The sequence below is a fragment of the Macaca thibetana genome, chromosome 5 (assembly GCF_024542745.1).
Source record: "Macaca thibetana thibetana isolate TM-01 chromosome 5, ASM2454274v1, whole genome shotgun sequence".
Taxonomy (NCBI): Eukaryota; Metazoa; Chordata; class Mammalia; order Primates; family Cercopithecidae; genus Macaca; species Macaca thibetana.
Window position 1 is genome coordinate 105,579,685 of NC_065582.1, and position 15,721 is coordinate 105,595,405.

General features: G+C 36.7%; 2 protein-coding genes and 1 non-coding gene across 6 annotated transcripts in view; 1 reads left to right on the forward strand and 2 right to left on the reverse strand.

Annotated features, from left to right (window-relative positions):
• Positions 1-15,721, reverse strand: part of SCFD2 (sec1 family domain containing 2) — an 807,609-nt gene that overhangs the window by 685,799 nt on the left and 106,089 nt on the right. For all 4 annotated transcript variants that reach the window (XR_007725710.1, XM_050790571.1, XM_050790570.1 and 1 more), the window contains exon 4: positions 12,199-12,374. Coding sequence is in view for 3 of the 4 variants with exons in the window: in XM_050790571.1 (XP_050646528.1) it covers positions 12,199-12,374 (176 nt within the window). In the remaining variant the exon portion in view is untranslated. The remainder of the gene's footprint in view (positions 1-12,198; positions 12,375-15,721) is intronic.
• Positions 1-15,721, forward strand: part of LOC126954756 (60S ribosomal protein L14-like) — a 1,186,913-nt gene that overhangs the window by 414,052 nt on the left and 757,140 nt on the right. The window lies entirely within an intron of this gene.
• LOC126955934 (U6 spliceosomal RNA) lies at positions 4,949-5,055 on the reverse strand. The gene has a single exon (XR_007726196.1). It is a non-coding gene; the product is annotated as a U6 spliceosomal RNA (small nuclear RNA).

Sequence of the window (15,721 nt, forward strand, 5' to 3'; positions counted from 1 at the left end):
AATTCTGTTTTTGTGGTGTATCACATTTATTGACCTGTGAAAGTTAAACCATCCCTCCATCCCTGGTATGACACCCAACTGATCATGGTGGATGATCTTTTTGACATGCTGGTTGACTCAGTCCACTAGTATCTTGTTGAGGATTTTTGCATGTACGTTCATCAGGGATATTGGTCTGTAGTTTTCTTTTTTGGTTATATCTTTTCCTGGTTTTGACATCACGGTGATACTGGCTTCACAGAACGATTTAGCGGGGATTCCTGCTTTCCTTATTGTGTGGAATAGCATCAATAGGATTGATACCAATTCTTCTTTGAATGTCTGATAAAATTCAGCTATGAATCCATCTGGTCCTGGACTTCTTTCAGTTGGCAATTTTTTATTGCCATTTCAATCTTTCTGCTTGTTGTTGGTCTGTTCAGAGTTTCTATATCTTCCTGGTTTAATCTAGAAGGGCTGTATATTTCCAAGATATCCATCTCCTCTATGTTTTCTAGTTTATGCATGTAAAGGTGTTCACAGCAGCCTTGAACGATCTTTTGTATTTCTGTGCTATCAGTAGTAATATCTCCCATTTCATTTCTAATTGAACTTATTTGGATCTTCTCTCTTCTTTTCTTGGTTAATGTCGCTAATATTCTATCGATTTTGTTTATCTTTCCAAAGAACCAGCTTTTTGTTTCATTTATCTTTTGTGTTTTTGTTTGTTTGCTTGTTGGCTTCAATTTCATTTAGTTCTGCTCTGATCTTTGTTGTCTTTTCCTCTGCTGGGTTTGGGTTTGGTGTGTTCTTGTTTCTGTAGTTTCTTGAGATGTGACCTTAGGTTATCTATTTGTGCTATTTCAAACTTTTTGATGTGGGCATTTAATGCTATGAACTTTACTCTTAGCACCTTTTGCTGTATCCCAGAGTTTTTGATAGGTTATGTCACCATTATTGTTCAGTTTAAAGACTTTTAATTAGCATCTTGATTTCGTTGTTGACCCAAAGATTGATTATTCAGGAGCAGGTTATTTAATTTCCATATATTTAAATGGTTTTGAGGTTCCTTGTGGAGTTGATTTCCAATTTTATTCCACTGCGGTCTGAGAGAGTATTTACTATAATTTATATTTTCTTACATTTACTGAGACTTGTTTTGTGGCCTATCATATAGTCTATCTTGGAGAACATTCCATGTGCTGATGAATAGAATGCATATTCTGCAGTTGTTGGATAGAATGTTCTGTAAATATCTCTTAAGTCCATTTGGTGTAGGGTACAATTTAAGTCCATTGTTTCTTTGTTGACTTTCTGTCTTGATGATCTATCTACTGCTGTCAGTGGAGTATTAAAAGTCCCCCACTCTTGCTGTGTTGCCATCTGTCTGATTTCTTAGGTCTAGCAGTAACTGTTTTATAAATTTGGGAGCTCCAGTGTTAGGTGCATATATATTCAGGATTGTGATATTTTCCTTTTAGATTAGTCCTTTTATCATTATATAATGTTCCTCTTTGTTTTTTTAACTGCTATTGCTTTAAGGTTTGTTTTGTCTGATATAAGAATAGCTATTCCTGCTCACTTTTGGTGTCCATTTGCATGGAATATATTTTATCTTTTTCCACCCCTTTACCTTAAGTTTATGTGAGTCCTTATGTGTTAGGTGAGTCTCCTGAAGACAGCAGAAATTTGGTTGGTGAATTTTTTTTTTTTTTTTTTTTTTTTTTTTTTTTTTGGTTGGTGAATTCTTATCCATTCTGCCATTCTGTATCTTTTAAGTGGAGCACTTAGGCCATTTTCATTCAAAGTTAGTATTAAGGTGTGAGGTACTATTCTATTCATCACGCTATTTGTTGCCTGAATGTCTTTTTTTGTTTTGTTTTGTTCTTTGTTTTTTGTTTTTTTCATTGTGTTATTGTTATATAGGTCCTGTGAGATTTATGCTTTAAGGAGGTTCTATTTTGGTGTATTGCAAGAATTTGTTTCAAGATTTAGAGCTTCTTTCAGCAGTCTTGTAGTGCTGGCTTGCTAGTGGTGAATTCTCTCAGCATTTGTTTGTCTGGAAAAGACTATATCTTTCCTTCATTTATGAAGCTTAGTTTTGCTGGATACAAAATTCTTGGCTGATAATTATTATTTTTTTTATGTGGGCTAAAAATAGAACCCCAATCCCTTCTAGCTTGTTGGATTTCTGCTGAGAAATCTGCTGTTCCTCTGATAGGTTTTCCTTTATACGTTACCTGATGCTTTTGCTTCAGAGCTCTTAAGATTCTTTCCTTTGTCTTGATTTTAGATAACCTAATGACTATGTGCCTAGGCAATTATCTTTTTGTGATGAATTTCCCAGATGTTCTTTAAGCTTCTGGTGTTTGGATGTCTAGATCTCTAGAGATCATGTCTAGATCTCTAGAAGTTTTCCTCAATTATTCCCTCAAATATGTTTTCCAAACTTTTAGATTTTTCTTCTTCCTTAGGAAAAACAATTATCTTAGGTTTCGATGCTTAACATACTCCCAAGTTTCTTGGAGGCTTTGTTCATTTTTTAAAAATTCTCTTTTATTTGTCTTTGATGGATTGGGTTAATTAGAAAGCCTTGTCCTCGAGCTCTGAAGTTCTTTCTTCTGCTTGTTCAATTTTATTGCTGAGACTTTCCAGTGCATTTTTCATTTCTCTAAGTGTGTCTTTGATTTCCAGAAGTTGTGGTTGTTTTTTATTTATGCTGTCTATTTCACTGAATATTTTTCCTTTCATATCCTGTATCAATGTTTTTAATTTCTTTAAGTTAGACTTCACCTTTCTCTGGCATCTCCTTGATTAGCTTAATAATCGACCTTCTCAATTCTTTTTCTGGAAATTCAGAGATTTCATCTTGGTTTGGATTGCTGGTAAGCTAATGTGATCTTTTGGGGGTGTTAAAGAACCTTGTTTTGTCATATTACCAGAATTGTTTTTCTGGTTCCTTCTCATTTGGGTAAACTATGTCAGAGGGAAGATCTGGGACTCAGGGCTGCTGTTCAGATTCTTTCATCTCATGGGATGCTCCCTTGATGAAGTATTCTCCCTCTTCCCCTAGGAATGGGGCTTCCTGAGAGCTGCACTGCAGTGATCATTTTTGCTCTTGTGGGTCTAGCCAACCAGTGGAGCTACCAAGCTTCAGGCTGGTACTGGGCAGTGTCTGCAGAGTCCTGTGATGTGATCCATCTTCAGGTCTTTCAGTCATGGATACCAGCACCTGCTCCAGTGAAGGTAGTGGGGGAGTGAAGTGGACTCTGTGAGGGTCCTTGATTGTATTTTTGTTTAGTGCACTGGTTTTTTGTTGGTTGGCCTCCAGCCAGGAGGTGACGCTTTCAAGAGTGCATCAGCTGCAGTACTATAGGAGGATGCAAACTTGCCCTAGGGTTGCCTGGTTAAGTATTCAGGTTTTTCAGACAGTAAACAGGGACATAGAGCTCCCAAGAGATTATATCCTTTGTCTTTGGCAACCAGGGCTGGTAGAGAAAGACCACCAGGTGGGAGCAGGAATAGGTGTGTCTGAGCTCAGACTCTCCTTGGGCAAGGCTTGCTGCAGCTACTGTGGGAGATGGTGGTGTGGATCCCAGGCCAATGGAATTATGTTCCCAGGGGGATTATGGCTGCCTCTGCTGAATCACATAGATCACCAGGGAAAAGGGGTAAAGTCAGCAGTCACAGGCTTCACCCTGCTCCCATGTAGACCACAGTCCTAAAGGTTGGTCTCAAGAAAGCAAGCAGACTCAGTTTTTCGGCATCTCAGGGAGCCTGCAGTGGTGATCCAGTTCCTCCAAATGGTCTGTGCATTCTCTCAGCTTTTCTGGCATGTTCCTGCAGTAGTTCTTGGAGCAGAAGTTCATGATGTGAATCTCCACACACTGCTCTGTCTGAGTGGGAGCTGCAAGCTAGTCCTGCCTCCTATCTGCCATTTTAATCCAAATCTCCATAGATGCTTTTGCAAGTGACAATACACCATGCTGCCAAATGACTCTGAATAGCAAGGCCCACAGAGAAGCAGAGTGGTGGAAACTTCTTCCCAGAAAAATTCAATCCTAATTATAAATGGCTAAAAAGAAGGTATTATAAAACAGAACCTGCCAGGGTGTTGGTGAAGTCAGGAACAGCAATAAAATGAGCCATCATATTTCCAAGCCAAGCCATATGGCGTGAGAGCTAGTAGAGGCACTAGAGGACTTAGAAAGTAAAATCTGCCAATTTATTATAAAATTAGCAGATATACTATTACTTAGCTTAGGTAAACTTGACTGGCTATAGAAAGATACTGTCTAACATTCAACATATTTTTATAAAACAATCCTACCTATTAAAAACTACTTTGGCAGCCAATAAAATAGATGCCTATTTTTTATTGCAAAGAGATAAAATTTTAAACTAAAGCTATATTTTACCTCAATTATCTTGAATGGCTTTATAACTCATTTATATTTTATTTAAAAACCATTTTCTAAGCTGGATTGTTTTAATTTAAAGTATACATTCTACCTAAAGAAATAACTGGAGATGGATATATTACATACATATTTTTATAAAGTATACGTTTAGGAAGTAGGAAGCTTAAACACAGCTGCTTCCTTAATACACAGTTTGCTATCATTTTATTGCCACAATAAGTTATAGTCAATAAAAGGTTTTTTTCCTTGTATTACTCTTCAGTGATTTTATAGAGAGGAAATCAGATGTTGGGCAGCGTTCAAGAATACATATTACTTTCAATGTTCTCACTTTATGATACCTTGATTTTATCCCATAAAATCTTTTCTGGGGTTTCAAAGTTCTCTGAATCCAATGAGGATTATATTTATTATTATTATTATTACCACTCACACCAATACACCATGCCATTTTTTAAGACAAGCAGAAAAAGTATAAGGCTTAAAAAATCATAATGGGTTTGTTAATGCACAATTTTTCTTTAATTTTTACTTTTATTCTAGATTTTAAAAATGTGAAATGCTTCACGAATTTGCATGTCATCCTTGTGCAGGAGCCATGCTAATCTTTTCTGTATCATTCCAATTTTAGTATATGTGCTGCCAAAGAAAGCACCTAAGGCACAATTTAAAGGGTCATTTATTTGCTATGTAATTTTGACAAAAAGGTCAATTGTTTCATTCTCTTTGAAGTTCAAGCACTAGTTATTGTTATAGTTTTATAATAAGTGGTATAAACATACCTATAAAATAACTGTTTTCTTTTTCCTTTTCCCTTTTTTTTTTTTTGAGACAGGGTCACCGAGGCTGGAATGCAGTGGTGCAATTACGGCTCGCTGCAGCTTTGACCTCTTGGGCTCAAGTGATCCTCCTGCCTCAGCCTCCTGAGTACCTGGGACCACAGGCATGCACCACCACACCAAGCTATATATATATTTTTTTTTTTCATTTTTAGTACAGACAAAGTCTCACTATGTTGCCCAGACTGGTCTTGAACTCCTGGTCTCAAGTAATCCTCCTGCCTCAGGATTGCAGGTGTGAGCCACTAGGTCTGGCCAATAAATTTTTAATGGGAAAAAAAGCTTTTTTCTTGTGATGACTAGCATAAAAACTTCAGTCATCCACTGCAGAAAAAGTGGGCTTTAAATCAAGATTTAAAGAAAAATACTGTCAAACATTATCAAACAGTAAATATAAAAAGATAGTAACATTTTTCTAAGTGACAAACTCATTCTTCCTTAATAAATTTTAATTTAGGAAACCAAAATCTAGGTGAGAATATATTAAAGGCATTCTTCACATAAAATAAGACAGCATTTGTAATATTTTTGACCCAGCTGAAAGAATAAATAATCACTATTTATTGAGGATTTACTGTACTTAGTTATGTATTAATACACATATAGTCTCACTCAATCCTGACAATAACACTACGAGATAGATACTTTATTCTTAGCTATGTATTAATTAGTTATGTATTAATACACATATAATCTCAGTCAATCCTGACAATAACACTATGAGGTAGATATTTTATTTATCTTTAGATGAGGAAACTAAGCCAAACTCTCTTGCTATACGACAAGAAAGGAATTCTTCATACTTTATACCCTTTCACCAAATTAAATGAATTTGTACTTTAATTAAAAGAAGGCAAAGCTACTTTGTGAAAACACTACTTGAATCATAAACATATCCATGATCAGTTTAAACTTGTTCTTTTCTACACTTTAAATTTGAAGCAAAATCAGAGTTATTTTATAACTAGCACACATGTATTCAATGCCTAAAACACTGTCTGTGATATTGGACCCAGCAAGAGAAAAAAGGAGTCATGAAGATGTTTTATCTCCTTCGGCTTTTCAAATTGTACTCACTGCTAACAAATACTAGATTTTCCCCAACAATACTCAAAAAGGTTTCTCTTTTGAGCATATAATATTATCTTTAGAAATTAAATGTATAAATCTATTGTTTCCAGGAGTGTAAGTCCAACATAAATCTTACAAATAGTCCTCAGGTCTCTTGCTGACTAGTCGTTAGATCACCAAAACCACTGTAAGTAGAATAAATGCAGTAACCTATTTTTAATTATAGATTTCTAAGACCGATTTCTTTTTTTTAAGTAAGGTTGTCTATAACGTTACTTAAAGTAACGTTACCATAAAGTAAACATTGACATTTCAGTGTTGGAGGCCTGGTAGAAAGTGGTGGAAATGAGTCTCCCAAAAAATAAACAATTCTCAACATTAGCTGAAATTTCTTGGTGGCTCTCAAGCCCTTGGGGAAAAACGAAAGGTTGTCCTCACGCTCAAAATAAACACAAATGCCCTATTTTCAAACCAAAGTCTGTAAAAGGGGCAGCTGCCCATATATTATTACTTGTTAAACTAATGGATGAGTATATACTACGTAAAGTAAGCACGTTCATAAACCAAGAGCATTCCGATGATCAGTTTATACATTCGCCTATGCTAAAACCCTAACTTGTAAGGACCCAGAAGTGACTGAGAACACAGTACTGGTCAGGGTGATATGTAATTATGCTAGGAGTAGGATTTTAGTATTTTAAATGTTTACTTCTTTTCCCCAATCTTACTCATTTATTTATTTAAGAGATTGGGCAGAGGCAAGGGGGTCTCTCTATATTGCCAGGCTGGAGCGCAGTGGCTATTCACAGGCCACTGCAGCCTCAAATTCCTGACTTCGAGTCATCCTCCTACTTCAGCCTCCTGAGTACCTGAAACTACAGATGTGTACCACTATGCCTGGGGTTCCTCAGTGTTTCAACTCTTTCTTTAGTTGTTGAAAGAACCACACCAATTACCATGATCACATCTAATAGTCTAAGAGTCTAATATGGAACAAAAGATTCCAAATATTAATTACAAATAAAAAGCAGCTTAGAATTAATATGTCAAGTTTCTTCAGAAACCTTTAGTAAGCTTATCTAGAAAGATTATCATTCTCAGGAGAAAATCTCTACATAGACTTGTTTTGAACCAATTTTATGAGATTTTGTAGTGGGGCTCACTTTAGAGGACATGTGATATAGACAGCAGCAGGGTGAAGAGATTGTCCATACGGTAGGGCAGGGGGAATGAAGGAGTTCACAATAGTGGCTTTGGGCAGGTTATCAGAGCCCATGAGTATAAAGAGGGTGTCCACAGGGGAGACAATGGTAGCCCAGGGCATGGTGTCAGAGCCAGAGCCAGGTGAGGCGGGCATTAGTGCATGGGGGTGGGAGAGTCTCGCAGGGGTTGTTGGAATCCAAGGGGATGGAAAGGGCATCCAGGTGGAAGGTGGTGGAAGTGATGATCCATGGCAGGGGATCAGAACCTGAGCAAGGTAAGGATGGTGTCCACACGACTACCAGGACCCAAGTGGAGTAAGGAGGACATCTCGAAGGGATAGGGAGGCTGGAGGACAGGGGAGAATGCAGCAGCAGCCCTGCATGGGTTGTCAGAACCAAAGCAGGTGAGAAAGGTATCCAGGTGGAGGTTGAGGGATAACAACATCCCAGGATGCAGTGTAGGTCACTAAGCAGGTGAGGGTGGCCAAAGAGGGCAGTAGCAATGGTAGTGACTCGGCACAAAGTGTCAGAGCCTGCAGAATGAGGAGGGCATCTGTGCCTTAGGAGCCACGGTGTGGGCTTAGTGTGGGGTGCTGGAACCTGAGAGGCCTGAGGAGGGCCTCTATGAAGAAGGCAGAGGTAGGGGCAGCACAGAGATGTCAGAGCTCAATAGAGGTAGAAGAGCATCCCTATGGGGAGGTTTCCACAAGGGTACCTCTGTATGAAGTGAGAGAGAACATCCGTGTGGGCTTGGCCATGACCTGGAGCAGGAAGAGAGAGCCCAGGTGAGGTAAGGAGGCATCCACGCCACGGGGCAGCAGCTCTACTGGAAGATTAGTTACACACAGTGGGGACTGATAAAGTAATTAAATATGTCGAGGATAATGGGAGATAAGTTCCTCACTGTCAGAGAAGGGAGGTACAACTATGGAAAGGGGGAAAACTAGAATGAAACATGTGCTATTAGGTTAGAGCTATGATATTAAACCAGATGCAGTGGCTCACGCCTGTAATCCCAACATTTTGGTAGGCTGAGGTGGGAGGAGCACTTGAGTCTAGGAGTTTGAGACCAGCCTGGGCAACATAGAAAGATCCCATTTCTACAAAAAATAAAAAATAAAAATGAGCCAGGAGTGCTAGTGCACTCCTGTATTCAGGAGGCTAAGGTGGGAGGATCACTTGAGTCCAGGATGTCAAGGCTACACTGAGTGGTGATCATGCCACTGCACTCAATCTGGGTGACAGAGTGAGACCCTGTCTCAGAAAAAGAAGAAAAAGAACTATGAAAGCAATATGAGCTCATAGTTTTTAATGAAGACAGACATAATGACAGTGATAGAGATAGAAATATGTTTTAAAATGGTATAATTGGTAAATTCACAATCATTGCGAGTAATTTAAAATCATCTCTGACAGAAGATAAATCAAAGCGATAAAGAACTGAAGAAATTATAGTTTTGAATCACTTGATTATTATTACTTATATTATTATTATTATAATTATAAATATCAACAACAAAGCGATAGGTCCAGGTTATTTTTTGGAAATATTTTACTTTTAAGTAACTGATAATTCCTTTTTTAAACAAATAGAGAATAGATAAAGAAAACTCACCCTAATCGACTTTACCAAACTATTATAATCTTTTTTGGAAAACAAGACCATGGCAGAACAATAAAGAAAAAAATATAGGCCAGGTGCAGTGGCTCATGCCTATAATCCCAACACTTTGGGAGGCCAAGGCAGACAGATCACTTGAGATCAGAAGTTTGAGACCAGCATGGCCAACGTGGCGAAATCCCATCTCTACATACAAAAATCAGCTAGACGTGGTGGCACACACCTGTAATTCCAGCTATTCAGGAGGCTGACATGGGAAAATCACTTGAACCCGGGAGGTGGAGGTTGCAGTCAACTGAGATCACGCCACTGCACTCCAACCTGGGTGACAGAGCAAGATCTGTCTCAAAAAAAGAAAGAAAAAAAAATCCTAATTTCACCTATGACCATAAATGCAAATTTCTATGGAAAATATTAGTAAACTAAATCCAGCAATTTGTATGTGTGTGTGTGCATATGTTTACATGTGTGAGTGTATGTGTGTGTGAGAACAAGTTGAATTAATCCCAGGAATGCAATGAAGATTATTTAGCATTAAAAAAGTTATAAACACAATTCACCACATTAACAGATTAAGGGAGAAAAACTATATAGTCATTTAAAAAATTAGTAATCTGCATTAAACAAAATGCAACACTAATGCATCACTAAAAAAAAAAAAAAAAAAAAAAACAGCAAACTAGGATTAGGAAGAAACTTCCTCAGTCTGATTAAAAACAAAACAAAACCTTTTTGGAATATTTTCTTTAAAGTCAGGAATAAGATGAAGATGCCTGTTAGCATGACTCTTACTGAAAAAGGGCCTAGTATGCCTGGTCAATGCACTATGAAAGACACTTGGTATCAAGTGTGGAAACGAAGAAACAAAACTGACTTTATTCACAGATAATATTCTTGCCCACACAGAAGACCCAGGACAATCAATGAATAACAACCAGAAATAAGAAAACAAGTATCATCACAAAATGCAAAGTGTTGGATCCATGATCACTATTCACAAGTCAATATATTCCTACATGCCAACAATAAACTGGAAAATTAAATTTTAAAAATTCAATTCATAATGGCATTAAAATCCTTAAAATACTCATGAATAAAAGCATAAAACTGAATATATGATTTAAAAGCACTGTGATGGATAAACTGACAACTAGAACAAACCAAAAACTGGGAATAAACCACTTTTATTTGGGATCTTAGTATATTACATATTAACGGGAAAAAGATGAGTGTATTTTGGCTCCAAATAACAGAAAACCAATCACCTTAAACAAAAATTATCATCTCACAAAACAAGATATTTTGAGGTAAGGCTCATAGCCATCACTAAGGATTCAGAAAGTTTTTTTTTTTTTTTCTTTTTGCCTTGATAGGAAAAATACATAATGAAGAAATAAGCTCCTTCTTCTGCCTCTTGAGGTATGTTTGTGACATTTTAGACATTCTGGGATAATGAAGGGAGCTCATTGACATCCTGAAGAGGACACAGCTTTTAGCCTTACCTGGTTCAACATTTTTGGCAATCTTTGGTAAACTCAACAATATATAACAGGAGACATATTCCAGAGTATTCACTGCATAATTCTTCCTAATCTCACATACATACACACCACACACACACACACACACACACACACACGGGCACAAATGCAACAGCCTAACTAAACATCAGTACAGATTGCATAAATAAATTGTATATTTATGATGTGGTTTAAAGGAATGAGCTAGATCTACATACATCACTTTATTTATTTATTTATTTATTTATTTATTTATTTATTTATTTATTTATTTTTGAGATGGAGTCTCCCTCTGTCACCCAGGTCTAAGTGCAGTGGCACAATCTCAGCTCAATGCAATCTCCACCTCCCGGGTTCAAGAAGTTCTCCTGCCTAAGCCTCCCGAGTAGCTTCCTGAGTATAGATGACCACGACCACACCCAGCTAATTTTGATATTTTCAGTAGACACAGGATTTTGCCATGTTGGCCAGGCTGGTCTCGAACTCCTGACCTCAAGTGATCCGCCCATCTCAGCCTCCCAAAGTGCTGGGATTATAGGCGTGAGCCACTGCACCTAGCCCATCACTTTGGATTATCTTAAAAACAGAACGTTGAGAGAAAAAAGCAAGCTATTTAGGGATATTTATAGTATAACATCACTTATGTAAAATTAAAACCTATAGCATAAATGCTCTATATTATTTATGAAAAAGTAAATATTTAATAAAAATGTAAAAACAACGAATTGAGCTTGTAATTATCTCTAGGGAAAGAAAAAGGAAAATCAAATTAGAGATGGTTATATAGTATCAAGAATGCTTCAACTTTATCTCTAGTTTTATTTCTTTAATGAAAAAGGATCCATGATAGATATGAAAATAATGATAAATCATATTGAGTCTATGTGGAAAGTTTACAGATACTCATCGTTTTAGTACATTTATGCTTTATAATCCTCTATCCCTTTTTAAAGTACTGTATAATTTTAAAAACTACTTTATAATTTTAAAAAATACATACTACATATTTTTTGAAAAGTTTCCCATGAAAATATTTCATCAGTCATGAAAAGTTCCTATCCCACATACAAATATCTGTATAAACACTACAAATGGAGATCACTTCCTTCATTTTTTACTAAACGCCATTTTAAGGCACATGCTATGTGTTGCTTAAGGACTAGAAACTAGGTAATGTCAGAGGAAATGTGAATAGTAGTAATATGCTACAGAAAAAGTAGCAAGGATCAAATAAAGACACCATGAAGAGCGAGAAAGGTCCAAATGGCATAAAATTGAAAGAGGTTTCCAGAGGTTAGTTCAATGCTCAAAAAACATCCTTAGTATTGAATAAGAAGCCAAAGACATTACTGTCAAAATATTTTTTTAAACAGGTGTGAAAAAACTTTCTACTTGAACTTTAACTCGGGGGCACTTAGAGAATATGAAGCAGGGCACATGTCAACAATATGATTTATTACTAAGGCTATAATAAATGTCAAAGTTTTTCCCTGGAAATCAAAACATTAATTATTAAGATCCCACGAAGTACCCACAGCAACATACCTGAAGAAGGAGTCTTTCAAAAGCGAGAAAGTTGTCCCACTTGGCAGTCTGTGGGTGTTTCAACGTTTGAGCTGTGGCCAGCCCAAGCTGGAGGAGCCCACAGTGATTCATTAGAGCTTTGAGGTTGTTCTTGAAGAGCTGAATATAGGACATGAGCTGTCCTGGTGTGACTCTCCCTGGAAAAACATAAGAATTTATCAGTGTACCCCTTTCTGGGAATAGTACAAATAATGAGAAGGATTCCATTAATAATACCACTGTTTTGTATTTGGGCAGAACATCAGAGTTGACTACAAGCTTTCCTAAGCTATTGTGATTCTTACAACTATATAGTGAAAAGAGCAATATTGGTACTATTATTAATACTTGCATTTTGCAAGTAAAGAAACCGGGATGTTAGTTAAGGATCTGGTCAAGGTCATATTGCTAGTAGAATTCATTTTATCATTATGTAATACTCTGTAAATAAGTTTTCAAATAAAGTCATATAAATAAATATTTGTTGAGCTCAACTTGGAGTACCTCTTTATGACATATGACATAGCAATCTAAGAGGGAAAAAGGTATGATTTCTAATTGTGTGTGTATATACATAAAAGAAGATGAGAAATAGGTTATGACTGTACCTAAAACTTTGCCACTGATATCAGTGACTTCATGACAATATTCATGAGGATAAAAGCAGTTACACGGAACAAAAATGTATCAAGAACTAGGGCGGCAAAACCACTGGAAGAGGAGGTATCAGAAGAAAAGTTTGGTGTGGGTAACAGCACATTTGCTACAATGGTCACCTACATTTAGAACAAGAGAGTCCACTTCATAAAAGGACAGAGACTGTACAAAACACATGTACATCTACAAACACACAAACTGTTGAGGATTCACTCCTTCAGAGCCCCTAACTCCAAGTTTTGCCAGTAGCAGTCTTTCCACTGAGTCTCCTCCCACTCTCCAGTCTATGAAATTTCATTCCTGCCATTCCTCCATGCTATGTGCAAAGCTCCTGGACACCAGATTCTCCCCACCAGGCAAGAAGGCACTGGGGCCAAACGTAGATGTAAGCCAAGTAATTCATTCCTATGTTTCACCCACGCCATGTTTGTGGGTTGTTCTTTGATACTGAAATCCAAGTTTATTTGCTTGTTATTCCGAGGTTTTTAAATATTTGGCAATGAAACCACCTGCATTTATTTAGCAATTTACACAGTGCTTACACAAACACACCCTTTACTGATTCTCATGGCAACTCCTTGAGGTAGCAAACGAGGCTTGTGCTGCGTCTACTAGCCCTGCCCGACATGCTAAGAACACAATGTCTTACCCAGTGCTAAATGGCAGATATTACTTAATAAATGGTTTTTGCTAAAAGTAAAGACCTCGCCACATGAAACTCAAAAGCCTACAACATATCTTTCTATCTTTTCATTAATTTTTTGAAGAGATTAAGAATGTTTAAGTTCTTTATTACCAGTTTATCAGGGTAAGCATTTAAAGAAAAAGAACAGTGGGAATGATAAGTAGGAGAGTGAGTCTCACGAGTATCTTTAGTCCCTTGGTAAAGCATGGGTTTGCTCCTGATTCTCAAAGCAGCAAGCTAACAATTTGCTTGCTCAAGTACTCATAGAAAAAAGACCTCATAAATACTTTGATTTCTTTATCAGGTTTATTAAGGTATTTTCTACATACAGGAACATTCACCCTTTTCTAGTGTACAGTTCTATGAATATTGACAAATGGATATGGTTGGATACCACTGTCACAGTCAAAATACAGAACATTCCCATCATTCCAAACAGCTCCCCTTCTTGGTAGTCCATTCACTTTCCCCAATTCCAGCCCTGTTGGTTGACGAACCCTTACCTGTGTTTATCTGATTTCCATCTCAGTTTTGCCTTTCTAGAGTGTCATATAAATGGAATCACATAGTATGTAGCCATTTGAGTTTGGTTTCTTTCGATGAATCATAATGTATTTGAGATTCATCCATGTTGCTGCTTTTTCTTTTTCTTGCTGAGTGATATTTCATTGTGTGGATGTATCATAGTTTAGCCATTTATTTATCTATTCACTAGTTAATGAGTATTTGGGTTGTTTTCAATTTTTTAGAAATTATGAATAAAGCCTTCACAAACATCTGTGTACAGGTTTTTGTGTGTGTATACATATGTCTCATTTTCCTTTAGGCAAATTTCTAGGAGTAGGTTTCTAGGTCAGATGCTAAGTATCTGCTTACTTTTAATTCTTTTTCAGTTTTTAAGCTTTATTTTATCACTCTTCTCAAATATATCAGAAAGCAAATCAACAGTGCATCTTATGTTAAGTTTACAACAAAACTGAACAATGTAATTGTGTTTGATGAAAAAGTTTTTTAGCAAAAAAGCATATGATACAGTCCATTGAAATGCAGGGTTCATGCTTTTTAGGTACATTAAAAAGTGGAAAATAAAAGACCTCTGCTACGCAGCAACATAAAACAAGTTTAAAAGACTTGAGTGGAAATCAGACACTTAGGGGTTTGTGGAAAAAAAAAAAAAACTTCTTGGTCCTGATCCACATCTACATTTATAGTCCCATTTAGTTACTTTTTTAATTTTTATTTTAGGTTTAGAGGTACATGTGCAGGTTTGTTATATAGGTAAACTCATGTCATGGGGATTTGTGGTACAGAATATTTTGTCACCCAGGTACTATGTCTAGTACCTACTAGTTATTTTTTCTGATCCTCTCCTTCCTCCTACCCTCCACCCTCAAGTAAGCTCCAATATCAGCCGTTCCCCTCTTTGTGTCCATGTGTTCCCATCATTTAGCTCCCACTTGTAAGTGAGAACATGCAGTATTTAGTTTAAGTGCATGTTTAATTTTATAAGAATTTGGCAAACTGATTTCCAAAGTGGGCTGTACCACCAGCAACATATGAGAGTTTTAGTTGTTTTACAACTTCACCAACACTTGGTTTTGTCAGCTATTTTTATTTTAGCCATTCTAACAGATGTGTAGCAGTATCTCCTTGTGGTTTTAAATTTCATTTTCCTAATGACTAATGATGTTAAGCACCTTTTCACGTGTGTTTTTTGCCATCCTATATCTATTTTGCTGAAGTGGCTGGTCAAATCTTTTGCTCATTTTTTAATTAGGTTATTTGTTTTCTTATTACTGAGTTGTGAACGTCATGCACTTTTATTGATTCATTGATTCAATATATATTTCTGTAACAGGCACTATTCCTGTTTCCAGGAATAAATCCGTGAACAAATCCAGAGAAAAATCCCTACATTTGTAGCCAACAAATAAAGATGATCTCCTAATTAATTCAGCATCTTACGTGTCATTCTCTCTTAAGGGATGGGGACCTTTTGTGCAAATGATTAACATTTTTAAGAAATGATATTCTCTGACACCTATTATATTAAACAAATTTTCAGACAAAATGGTTTCAAACTTAAGAAACTTAAGAAATTGCCATGAGCTCCATTTATTTATATAAACACTGTACTGCAGGTGATGGCAGTGTGGCTCCTAA